Raw genomic sequence first — 12,586 nt, forward strand, 5'->3', positions numbered from 1 at the left:
ATTCATTCAACGACAGTGAAAGTTCACGCTACAGGACTGCCTTTCTAAATCAAGTGTCAAGTCCCTCTGTACTGGATATGCTGCTGTGCTTCTGATGTGATTGTAACTCAGTGAGCCACTTTCTCTTTACTCAAGTGGAATCAACTTAGTACCTTTCTTGCATTATCTACGGTATATATGTGTTAAATTAAGGAAGGACAAATAAAACAAGTTTAATGTTTTAGACACACACATTTTCATTTCTTATTAAGTGCTTGTACAGAATTCGAGATGTCATATCCAAATAACCATGATTACTTTTAATCTCGTGTCAGGTATATTGATCTATATATACAAAGATGTATTTCTAAATAATGTTTCAAATAATGCAAAGTTTACAAATGTATGTACTTAGTAGAATGTACAACTGTATAAGAAATAAAGAAGAGCGTATATGCACTTACTGTGAATACTGCAGTCTGGATGAGTGTTGCCACAGGAAAGAAAATAAAGAAAGCATAATGGTGTACACAGAAACATACTTTATTGTTAGTTTATGCTAATATTACAGTAAAGTAAAACACATTGGGAAGACAATGGCTAGAATGTCATAAAAAGAGCAATTTACATGGTAAACCCCAACATATCAAAACAAAATCCAGTTAATATAGAAGCACCTATCTTAAAAATGTACCCACGTGGTCCAGAAACACTGGTATTGGACAGACACTCTTCTTTGATGTACAGCAATGTAGGGCAAGATGTAAGGTTGATGGCGTCTAATGTGTCTCTAATTACATAAAATGACTTTCGTATATTTTGAGGTCCCTATAAATAATGGGTGACTTGGGCTGTACCTCAGTACTCTTGAATTTAGTATTTTCCTGTTCTCTCATGAACACTGGTAGGGTCTAGAAAGCTTGGTAGGGTAGGATCTTTTAAACTTGCTTACACGTATCCCATCCTCTAACAGTATACTCAATGACAAGTGTAATCAGAGAGTTTGGGGGGAAAAAATCATTGTAGAATGTAACATCTAGTAATCCTCCCTTATTGGGTCAAAGGGAGCTGGGAAATCGTCATGGGAACCTGGTTGTTGATGGTGATCCGTTGTCGGGTTTGACATCGGAGCATTCCTGTGATCGCTCTTCTGAACCTGAATAAAAAGTCCACAAGGACGTTAATAGGTTGTAACTACTATACAGTGTGTACCTTTACTGTAATTACACTTTAAATACACATAGGTATTATGGTCACTTATTATAAAGTGGGATCAACAAGAGGAAGGGGCGAAAGCTTACTTTTTGTTGGCAATAACGTAGATGCAGGGGTTGTAGAAGGTGGAGGACTTGGCAAAGAGAGGACCATAGATAGCCATGGGGGCAGGAATCTTTTTGGGGTCCCCAAAGGACCTCCTCGAACGTCGTTTTAGATTATTTGGCAGTACATCCAACCGGCTTCATATCCACAGACCACGTGCATGGCATCGTGTGGGCGAGCGGTTTGCTGATGTCAACGTTTTGAACAGAGTGCCCCATGGTGGCAGTGGGGTTATGGTATGGGCAGGCATAAGCTACGGACAACGAACACAATTGCATTTTATCGATGGCAATTTGAATGCACAGAGATACCGTGACGAGATCCTGAGGCCCATTGTCATCCATTTATCCGCCGCTATCACCTCATGTTTCAGCATGATAATGCACGGCCCCATGTTGCAAGGATCTGTACACAACTCCTGGAAGCTGAAAATGTCCCAGTTCTTCCATGGCCTGCATACTCACCAGACATGTCACTCATTGAGCATGTTTGGGATGCTCTGGATCGACGTGTAAAACAGCATTTCCCACCAATATCCAGCAACTTTGCACAGCCATTGAAGAGGAGTGGTACAACATTCCACATGTCACAATCAACTCTATGTGAAGGAGATGTCACGCTGCATGAGGCAAATGGTGGTCACACCAGATACTGACTGGCTTTCTGATCCATGCACCTACCTTTTTTTTTAAGGTATCTGTGACCAACAGATGCATATCTGTATTCCCAGTCATGTGAAATCGATAGATTAGGGCCTAATGAATGTATTTAAATTGACTGATTTCCTTATATGAACTGTAACTCAGTAAAATCTATGAAATTGTTGCATGTTGCCTTTATATTTTTGTTCAGTATATTTGATGATGTGATTAGAAAAAGTAATGGTATTCTCTTTATTTAATCATTAAATATCTGTACTTTTCTATTGAAATAATTTTAAGATTCTGTGGCAGATAGAACTTTATGGCGGAACCCAGATTGACATTTCAGAGCCATAAGGTTCTATTTGCGATTGCACCCCCCCTAAAAATATGTATTTAGAAATGTCTTAGGATTTTGATACTCAGCACTTGAGGTACCTTTATGGGTTATGAAAGAAGAATTCACTACAAAACAGTTCTGAGATCTGGGATGTGAAAACTTTGATGCTCAATTCTCAGAACTATGCTTTGCGCAGATAGAACCTTATAGTCCCAAGGTCTCGGAAGTATAACCTGAAAGGTAGACAGGTGTAGTGAGCTACAGCATTGGCCATGAAGTGTCCATTTTCTCTTTGCTGTTTGAATCACATTTCAAATCAAATCAAATTGTATTTGTCACGTGCGGAATACAACAGGTGTAGACCTTACCGTGAAATGCTTACTTACAAGCACTTAACTCTATTTTCTTACAACTGCATTGTTGGTTAAGAAAATATTTACTAAATAAACTAAAGTAAAAAATATCTATATACAGCTGTGGAAAAAATTAAGAGACCACTGCACATTTTTCTTAAATCAGCTCCTCTACATGTATGACAGCCATTCCATTCCAGTGTCTGTTGAATTCCAACACAGGCACACCTCATTCTACTGAATTAGGTACTGATTAGGTGATCACATGAACCAAATCTTATTTAACGAGAAAAAGTATAAAAAACACAGCTGTGGTCATCACTATCCTCTTGCAATCGGACCAGCTGGATGGCAAAAACAGTGCTAATAGTACCTCAAAAGTAATATTAATAAAATGATTGACCATGCCAAAAGAGTTGAAAAGGAACGTTTTGAGTGAGGAAAAGAAGGGTTCAATTCTGGCTTTACTGGCAGAGGGATACAGTGAGCGTCAGGTTGCTTCCATCCTTAAAATTTAAAAGACGGCGATTCATAAGAACAAGGTCAAGCAGCAGACATTGGGGACAACAAAGCTACAGACCGGCAGAGGGCGAAAACGACTCTCTTCTGACCGGGATGACCGCCAACTAATTCGAATGTCACTCAACAACCGTAGGATGACATCTAGTGACCTACAAAAATAATGGCAAACGGCAGCTGGGGTGAAGTGCACGGCGAGGACGGTTTGAAACAGGCTCCTAGGGGCAGGGCTGAAGTCGTGCAAAGCTAGAAAAAAGCCCTTCATCAATGATAAGCAAAGAAGAGCCAGGCTGAGGTTTGCAAAAGACCATAAGGATTGGACCGTAGAGGACTGGAGTAAGGTCATCTTCTCTGATGAGTCCAATTTTCAGCTTTGCCCAAAAACTGGTTGTCTAATGGTTAGACGGAGACCTGAAGAGGCCTACAAGCCACAGTGTCCAGCAGGACAATGCGCCATGCCACACAGCCAGGTCAATCAAGGTGTGGATGGAGGACCACCAGATCAAGACCCTGTCATGGCCAGCCCAATCTCCAGACCTGAACCCCATTGAAAACTTCTGGAATGTGATCAAGAGGAAGATGGATGGTCACAAGCCATCAAACAAAGCCGAGCTGCTTGAATTTTTGCGCCAGGAGTGGCATAAAGTCACCCAACATCAATGTGAAAGACTGGTGGAGAGCATGCCAAGACGCATGAAAGCTGTGATTGAAAATCAGGGTTATTCCACCAAATATTGATTTCTGAACTCTTCCTAAGTTAAAACATTAGTATTGTGTTGTTTAAAAATGAACATGAATTTATATTCTTTGCATTATTCGAGGTCTCACAACACTGCATCTTTTTTGTTATTTTGACCAGTTGTCATTTTCTGCAAATAAATGCTCTAAATGACAATATTTTTATTTGGAATTTGGGAGAAATGTTGTCAGTAGTTTATAGAAAAAAACAAAAATGTTATTTTTACCCAAACACATACCTATAAATAGTAAAACCAGAGAAACTGATAATTTTGCAGTGGTCTCTTAAGTTTTTCCGCAGCTGTATATATATATATATTTTTTATAATAATAATTTTAAAATAATGTAAAAAAGGTAACACAATAAAATAACAATAATGAGGCTATCTACAGGGGGTACCGGTACCGAGTCAATGTGCGGGGGTACAGGTTAGGTACATTTAGACAGCCACAATCCAGTAAACACTGCATAGTTCAACATTAATTGCAAACAACATAATAGTAAAATGGGGAGGCTTAGTTATTCATGGAATCATGCCATGTTTCTTTTCTCCCAAGAAAAATTGCTGCCACCGACCATGACCCAACAGACGCCCGCAAATCTTTCCCCTGTTTTGATGAGCCAAACAAAAAGGCCACCTACAATATTTCCATCACCCACGACAAGGACTATGAAGCCCTCGCCAATATGCCAATGGAGGTACAGTCTATGCAAGAAAAAAATAGCAACACATAAGTACTCATAATAACAAATGGCTCCTTATATAACATACTATATAAATGCATAATGTATCCACAACTTATTGAATGTATCACAAAACAGGTGGCGCATAGTGTTACTGGTTAGTTTTCTTGAAGCTGCAATGGGAGTCATACAGAGAGAGTGAGTGTCATGAATGCAAGAGCAGGAGCCATCAATCTTCTGCTCCGGGTCTTTGGTGCTGAGAACACAACTATAAGAGATGTTGTCTGACATCTTTATTAAACCACAGAACCTCTTCCTTTCCAGGGTGTCCCAGAAACGCTTCCTGGCAATAAGATCAAAACGTCCTTCCAGAGGTCCATTCCAATGAGTACCTATTTGGTATGTTTTGCTGTGCACCAGTTTATGTTTGTGGAAAGGAACTCGTCTCGAGGAATTCCTGTAAGTACTTGCTATTTTTCTCAGCAGTCATTGTGCTATTTTTCTCAGCAGTCATTGGTCCTTCCATACCTTAAACTAAGAAAAGACTGACTGTATAATAAGTGTTGTAAGTCGTATTGTATAGTCTACAGTTGAGAGTAAATGTTGTAACACTTTACTTTAAGCCTGTGAAGTTCAACATTTTAAATGGTGGAAAAGCTACACTACATATAAACAAAAGTATGTGGACACCCCTTCAAATTAGTGGATTCGGCTATTTCAGCCACACCCGTTGCTGACAGGTGTATAAAATTGAGCACACAGCCATGCAATCGCCATAGACAAACATTGGCAGCAGAATGGCCTTACTGAAGAGCTCAGTGACTTTCAACGTGGCACCGTCATAGGATGCCACCTTCCCAACAAGTCAGTTTGTCAAATTTCTGTCCTGCTAGAGCTGCCCGGGCCAACTGTAAGTGCTGTTATTGTGAAGTGGAAAAGTCTAGTAGCAACAACGGCTCAGCCGCAAAATGGTAGGCCACACAAGCTCATAGAACGGGACTGCAAAGTGCTGAAGCACGTTTTGCGTAAAAATCGTCTGTCCTCAGTTACAACCCTCACTAACGAGTTCCAAATTGCCTCTGGAAGCAACGTCAGCACAAGAACTGTTCGTCGGAAGCTTAATGAAATGGGTTTCCATAGCCGAGCTGCCACACACAAGCCTAGCATGTGCAATGCCAAGCATCGGCTGGAGTGGTGTAAAGCTCGCCACCATTGGACTCTGCAGCAGTGGAAACGCATTCTCTGGAGTGATTAATCACGCTTTACCATCTGGCAGGCCGACGGACAAATCTGGGTTTGGCAGATTTTTTACATTTTAGTCATTTAGCAGACGCTCTTATCCAGAGCGACTTACAGTTAGTGAGTGCATACATTTTTCAGATGCTAGGAGAAAGCTACTTGCCACAATGCATAGTGCCAACTGGAAAGTTTGGTGGAGGAGGAATAATGGTCTGAGGCTGTTTTTCATGGTTCGGGATAGGCCCGTTAGTTCCAGTGAAGGGAAATCTTAACGCTACAGCATACAATGACATTCTAGATGATTCTGTGCTTTCAACTTTGTGGCAACAGTTTGGGGAAGGCCTTTTCCTGTTTCAGCATGACAACGCCACTGTGCACAAAGTGAGGTCCATTCAGAAATGGTTTGTCGGTGTGGAAGAACTTGACTGGCCTGCACAGAACCCTGACCTCAACCCCATCGAACACCTTTGGGATGAACTGGAACACCGACTGAGAGCCAGGCCTAATCGCCCAACATCAGTGCCCAACCTCACTAATGCTCTTGTGGCTGAATGGAAGCAAGTCCCCGCAGCAATGTTCCAACATCTAGTGGAAAGCCTTACCAGAAGAGTGGAGGCTGTTATTGCAGCAAAGGAGGGACCAACTCCATATTAATGCCCATGATTTTGGAATGAGATGTTCGACGAGCAGGTGTCCACATACTTTTGGTCATGTAGTGTAAGTTCAATGCTTTAAATGGTGTAAAAGCTAAGTTCAAAGTTTATTTAACTTTGGTCTCTGATCTGTGTCACAGCTGTTAGTCTTTTGTGTTGAGTTTTCAGCAGTTAGTGACATTTTACAATGTAAATGTTTTGGAGTTACTGGACAATCTAAAGAATTATAAATACTGTCTTGATTAAATGTAAACACAAACACACAGGCATGCTTACACACTTAATAACTCTGATTTCAAATCATGTTCTTCCAGTAGCGAATCTATGCAAAACCTGCACAAATCAAGACAGCAGAGTATGCTGCTGACACGACCAAGGTCATTTTTGACTACTTTGAGGAATATTTCAACATGAATTACTCCATCCCAAAGCTAGGTAATTTGCGATTTCCTCTGTCTGTGAACTGTTGTGACCACTGTGTGAGCCCACACTGGATAAAAATAATTAATAATGCCTTATACACACACATGGTTGCATAAAATGTTTTTCTCTTCTACCAGATAAGATTGCCATCCCTGACTTTGGCATGGGGGCCATGGAGAACTGGGGTCTGATCACCTACAGGGAGGCCAACCTCCTCTATGATGAGAACCAGTCGTCATCGTACAACAAACAACGTGTGGCTAGCGTCATCGCTCACGAGCTGGTCCACCAGGTGAGAGACACCTGTCCCCAACATTCCCACAACCACTAGAGAATGCTCCAGAGTTCAGGGCGTTCTTCATTAGTCATGTTAGAGTGGAAAACTACTGGAACACATCTTATAGTGGAAAATCAAGTCATATTTAATATTCATAATCATAGACTCAAAGCTCAATCACCCAACATTTGTATTACGGAATTGTGTCACCATGATGAAGCCTAAATGAGGATGTAAAGTCATGAGGCAACCATTAGCGGCAGAACTCAATGTTTAGAAAAGAGAACCACCATATCTTTGTTCCAATCAATAGCTTGGAAAGGTTTGACACTGACCCTGAATTTGGTCATGGAAATACTAGTGTTCTATTGAAGTACCTTTTATGATAGGCAACACAATAAGGCCTCTTTCCAAGATATCATCTCTTTATTGTTCGGCAATAAGAGGGTGATGGTGCTGTCCATAAAGTTTTATGAATTGTCCAAAGTTAAAGGACTGAGGGCAAGTGAGAGCTGGCTGCTGTTTCCTTGTTTCCATAGTCTGTTTACAGGGAGGTGAATATCAGCACAGTTGCAACAAATCACAGAGTTAGAACAACCCAACCTGGTCTCAGAGCATTTCGTATTATTATGTACGTAAATCGGTGACACTCCATTTAGTATGTGATATGTTACGTTGGGTATGGTTACATACCAAACGTGAACATCTAGCAACCCAAAGGTTGTGAGTTCAAATGTTATCACAGACAACTTTAGCATTTTAGCTAATTAGCAACTTTTAAACTACTTACAACTTTGTAGCTACTTTGCAACTACTTAGCATGTTAGCTTCCCCTAACCTTAACCCTTTAAGCTAACCCTTCCCTAACCTTAACCTAACTCCTAAACTTAACCCTAACCCAGCTAACGTTAGCGAGCTAGCTAGAATTCGTAACATATCATACATTTTGCAAATTCGCAACATATTAACATATTCCCACGGGGGGCCAGTATGAGAAAAAAACAAACATGTTTTTGTTGAAAAAATGTATTCACTCACTAACTATAAGTCGCTCTGGATAAGAGTGTCTGCTAAATGACTAAAATGTAAATGTAATCTTGTATGTTCAGCTAATTCATAAGATAACACGTTTTGCATATTCATAACATATTGTACGTTTTTAAAATTCGTAACATATAATATAAATTGTAATTCGTAACATATCATACGAAATGGGTGATGGACATCCACAAATTAATACATACCATACGAAACGTAACATATCATACTAAATAGAGTGTCTCGGAGTTACGTACAGAATAATACGAAATGCTCGGATACCAGGTTGAACAACCTGGATCACAATGTACAGTTCAGACAGTGATCAAATCATAAAGTAATAAATTGTGTTAGGGAAGATTTTCTGAAATCATAGTTTACCAAACTACCAATTACTTCACACTGGAAGAAGTTAAGCTACACTAAAGCTACCCTTAAGAAAAATATAGTTTACTTAAGTAAAGCTATTTTGAAACAGTAGTTCACTACATCCAAGCTACTTAGTGAAATATTATCATATCTAAATCTGAAATGTCATAGACTACAATTTGCAAGAAAATATCAATCTGGTGTCAGATGTTAACGGAATGTGTAATTTAGCCTAATAAACACAGAATGTTTCAAGTGAGAATTAGGAAGGTCTGATACTTGCCTTATACTTCACCCATATTTTATTTTAGCAAAAAAAGTAGTGTGTAGTTCCAGTAGTTAGCTACACCACTACATGGCAAAAAAGTTATTAACTACTAAAAACACTACCAAGATTTGAATTTAGTTCAACTAGCACCAAGATACTGTAAAATGTAGTTTAATTACTAGTTGAACTACATGTCGTTCACTACTCCCCAACACTGGTAATAAAATAATGTAATATTCAATCAGTAGCAATTAAACAAGCATGTCATAATATACTGTTAAAAGTGAATGTGAAAATGCTTGTTCGGTAGCACTTGAATTGACTAAATACCAGTAGAAACTGTGGGTTTTATTTGTTCATATTGTGTCTGTAGCTTTGTTTTGTGTTTTATTTTTTATATTGTATGCAGAGCTCTAGAGTGTTACACTGAATGCTTTGATATTTTGTGTGCATGAAAATGTAATTAGGTGGACTCCAAAAGTATTGGGACAGTGACAAATTCTTTGTTGTTTTGTCTCTGTACTCCAGCACTTTGGATAATCCTGAATGAATCGTGAGTAATGATGAGTGAGAAAGTTAGAGGCATAAATATCATACCCCACCAAAAGTGCTAACCTCCCCTGTTATTTTAATGGTGAGGGGTTAGCATGTCTTTGGGGTATGATATGTGCGTCTAACATTCTCACTCATCATTATTCACGATTCATTCAGGACTATCCATAACCATGGTAGCATCCACATTAATGTAATAGTGTTTAGAAACATATTCTTATTTACAATAAAAGTGACTCCGAAATGACACAATACATTATTTATCATTAATTTCTATTGGGCACAAAATAATCTGAAACACAACCAAAACAAACAGCAAATGCATCCAACAAGTTTGTAGAGTCACACACTTGATGTAATCATTGCGTGCTAGCAATAAGGGACCAAATACAAAAAATATATATATGCACTAATCAATGCATATGGGTCCGGCAGATATTTCAAATGTCCGGTAAATTAAAATGTTGCCTGTCAAATGTCCGGCGTCACATTTTCCTAACCCTGTCACACACTCACACACACTTGTTTTGAAATAAAGTCTGCTGTAAGATAACTTTGCATGTTGTATTTTCCTGCAGTGGTTTGGGAACATTGTGACCATGGATTGGTGGGATGACCTTTGGCTAAATGAGGGCTTTGCCAGTTTCTTTGAGTACATCGGTGTAGAGAAGGCTGAGCCACTCTGGGGAATGGTGAGTCCATCTGACAGATCCTGAATTGAGTGATTTGAAATTGAATTGTTTTAATCTCAACTCTGGTTATGAATACATTCTACATCTACTTCGGTCTCTGTCTTTACCAGCGTGACATCATGATCATCAGTGATGTACTTCCTGTCATGGTGGACGACGCCCTGGTCACCTCCCATCCAATCATTGTGGATGTGTCAACTCCGGCTGAGATTACCTCTGTGTTTGATGGTATATCCTACAACAAGGTAATCTAAAACTGCCACTTTTCACCCTACTATATGGGATGAAATAAAATGTAATTAAATTCAATTAGTCTTGAAATTATTTCCAAACATCTTCCTGTAGGGGGCATCAATTCTCAGGATGGTGGAGGACTGGTTGGGTCGAGACAACTTCAGAGATGGCTGTCGGGTAAGAATCCATTTCATTTGACGTAAAGTGGATAGAAGTATCCCTACACCAAGTCTCTTGATCCATATTCAGTCAATAGCAGAATAATTTGGTAATAGCAAGTGTTAGGGAGATACAATCCCTTCCCTGTTGAATGAAAATTAGGATTACTGTCAGATACATAGCCTACATTTTATTTATCATAAAATCTATGGATGGTAACCTGTTTTTCTCTCCCTTCAACAGAAATACTTGAAAGATTTCCATTTTCAGAATGCCAAAACAGCCAACTTCTGGGCATCCCTTGCTAACGTATGTTTGTCATATCTAATTTAGTCATAGTAATTTCAAAACATCAAAGTTGTTGATATTATTGTTAATATTTCACTGCATCTAGTGTACTTGTGTGTTACACACAAAATGTTTTTGGTTGCAGGTGAGTGGGTTGCCCGTGGCAGATGTGATGGACACATGGACCAAACAGATGGGCTACCCAGTACTGGACCTGTCTACCGCCGGTGCTCAGACCAAACTCACCCAGCGCAGATTCCTGTTGGACCCCAATGCTAACACCACCCAGCCACCCTCACCACTCAGGTCAGTGATTCACCGCACTATTAAATCCCTTTGTGATCATTGGTTGATTTCCCCATGGAAGTCAGCTATATTTCTTAGCATAAACCTGTAAATCCTAAAAAGGCTATGCTTTTCTTTCAGCTACAAGTGGACCATCCCTGTTAAGTGGCACTCAGTGGATAGTAATAAGAATATGTCCATCATGTTCAACAAGTCTAGTCCAGGTAAAGATACTTCTGTCCAAACGCTTGGCTTGACCGTTTTAATATTACAATTCCAGCCTCTGGTGACGACACGTATTTAATTAAATTGAAGTAATATATGTTTGTCTCTCATACTAATATCTAGAGCAAGTCTTAGCTGACTATTTCCCTGCTACGGATGGACTCCTGAAGATCAATAACGACCATATCGGATTCAATCACCATGACAGCATGTGGAGCACCATTAGTCAACAGCTCCAAACAAATCGCCGGGTAAATATCAATAAAAATTGCTACTATAGTATCAGATGTAATATTACGTTTTAATCTTACCAGTTCATATGTTGCACTTATAGTAATCGGCAGGACACGTTCTTTACTATAGTAATCGGCAGGACACTTTCTTTACTAGGAGTTTGACGCTGCTGACCGATGCGGTTACATAGATGTCTTTGCTCTGGGAAGGTAAACCAACATTACTGACATTCACTTGAAGTACATCTGTCAATTCAGTTGCGCTGATCTTTAGAAAACTATGATGAAACGTCTTGTTCTTATTGGCCTCATCAGGGCAGACATTGTCGATTATGGAAATGCATTCAACCTGACAAAATACCTGACCAATGAGACTGAGTACATCGTCTGGGAACGGGTGTCTTCTTCCATTGCCTATGTGCGAGACATGTTATCTGACGACACTGTTCTTTACCCCAAATTCCAGGTGAGTCCGTTTTCAACTTATTTTTTGTATATTGTTTTTTTACAGGTCAATTACGCCCTCTGCTGGTTAACTAGAACACGCACAAAATAATAATCTTGGGAGTTTGCTCATACAGGTAACTGCCCAAATAAAGGAAACACCAACATAAAGTGTCTAAATAGGGCATTGGGCCACCATGAGCCAGAACAGTTTCAATGCACCTTGGCATATATTCTACAAGTGTCTGGCACTCTATTGGAGGGATGTGACAACATTCTTCCACTAAAAATTCCATCATTTGGTGTTTTGTTGATGGTGGTGAAAAACGCTATCTCAGGTGCAGCTCCAGAATCTCCCATAAGTGTTTCATTGTGTTGAGATCTGGTGACAGATGGCCATGGCATATGGTTTACATTGTTTTCATGCTCATCAAACCATTCAGTGACCACTCTTGGCCTGTGGATGGGGGCATTGTCATCCTATGGGGGCATGGCCATGGTAGCCAAAATAAGCAAAAAAAGGTTTAAGATTTTTTTGAAAATGTATAAAATAAAACGGAAATATTACATTTAAATAAGTATTCAGACCCTTTACTCAGTACTTTGTCGAAGCACCTTTGGCAGCGATTACA

General features: G+C 39.6%; 1 protein-coding gene across 1 annotated transcript in view; it reads left to right on the forward strand.

Annotated features, from left to right (window-relative positions):
- Positions 1 to 4,416: 4,416 nt before the first annotated feature.
- LOC311102650 (aminopeptidase A-like) overlaps positions 4,417 to 12,586 on the forward strand; it is a gene marked incomplete at both ends in the record, with an annotated part of 28,507 nt that continues 20,337 nt past the window's right edge. The window contains 13 exon segments of the mRNA XM_084144013.1: positions 4,417 to 4,590; positions 4,900 to 5,034; positions 6,785 to 6,902; positions 7,028 to 7,182; positions 9,973 to 10,086; positions 10,197 to 10,331; positions 10,432 to 10,497; positions 10,723 to 10,788; positions 10,913 to 11,073; positions 11,194 to 11,276; positions 11,401 to 11,528; positions 11,668 to 11,720; positions 11,826 to 11,976. Coding sequence (XP_084000139.1) covers positions 4,417 to 4,590; positions 4,900 to 5,034; positions 6,785 to 6,902; positions 7,028 to 7,182; positions 9,973 to 10,086; positions 10,197 to 10,331; positions 10,432 to 10,497; positions 10,723 to 10,788; positions 10,913 to 11,073; positions 11,194 to 11,276; positions 11,401 to 11,528; positions 11,668 to 11,720; positions 11,826 to 11,976 — 1,539 coding nt within the window.

Source organism: Coregonus lavaretus (genome assembly GCF_964263955.1).
Source record: "Coregonus lavaretus genome assembly, chromosome: 27".
NCBI lineage: Eukaryota > Metazoa > Chordata > Actinopteri > Salmoniformes > Salmonidae > Coregonus > Coregonus lavaretus.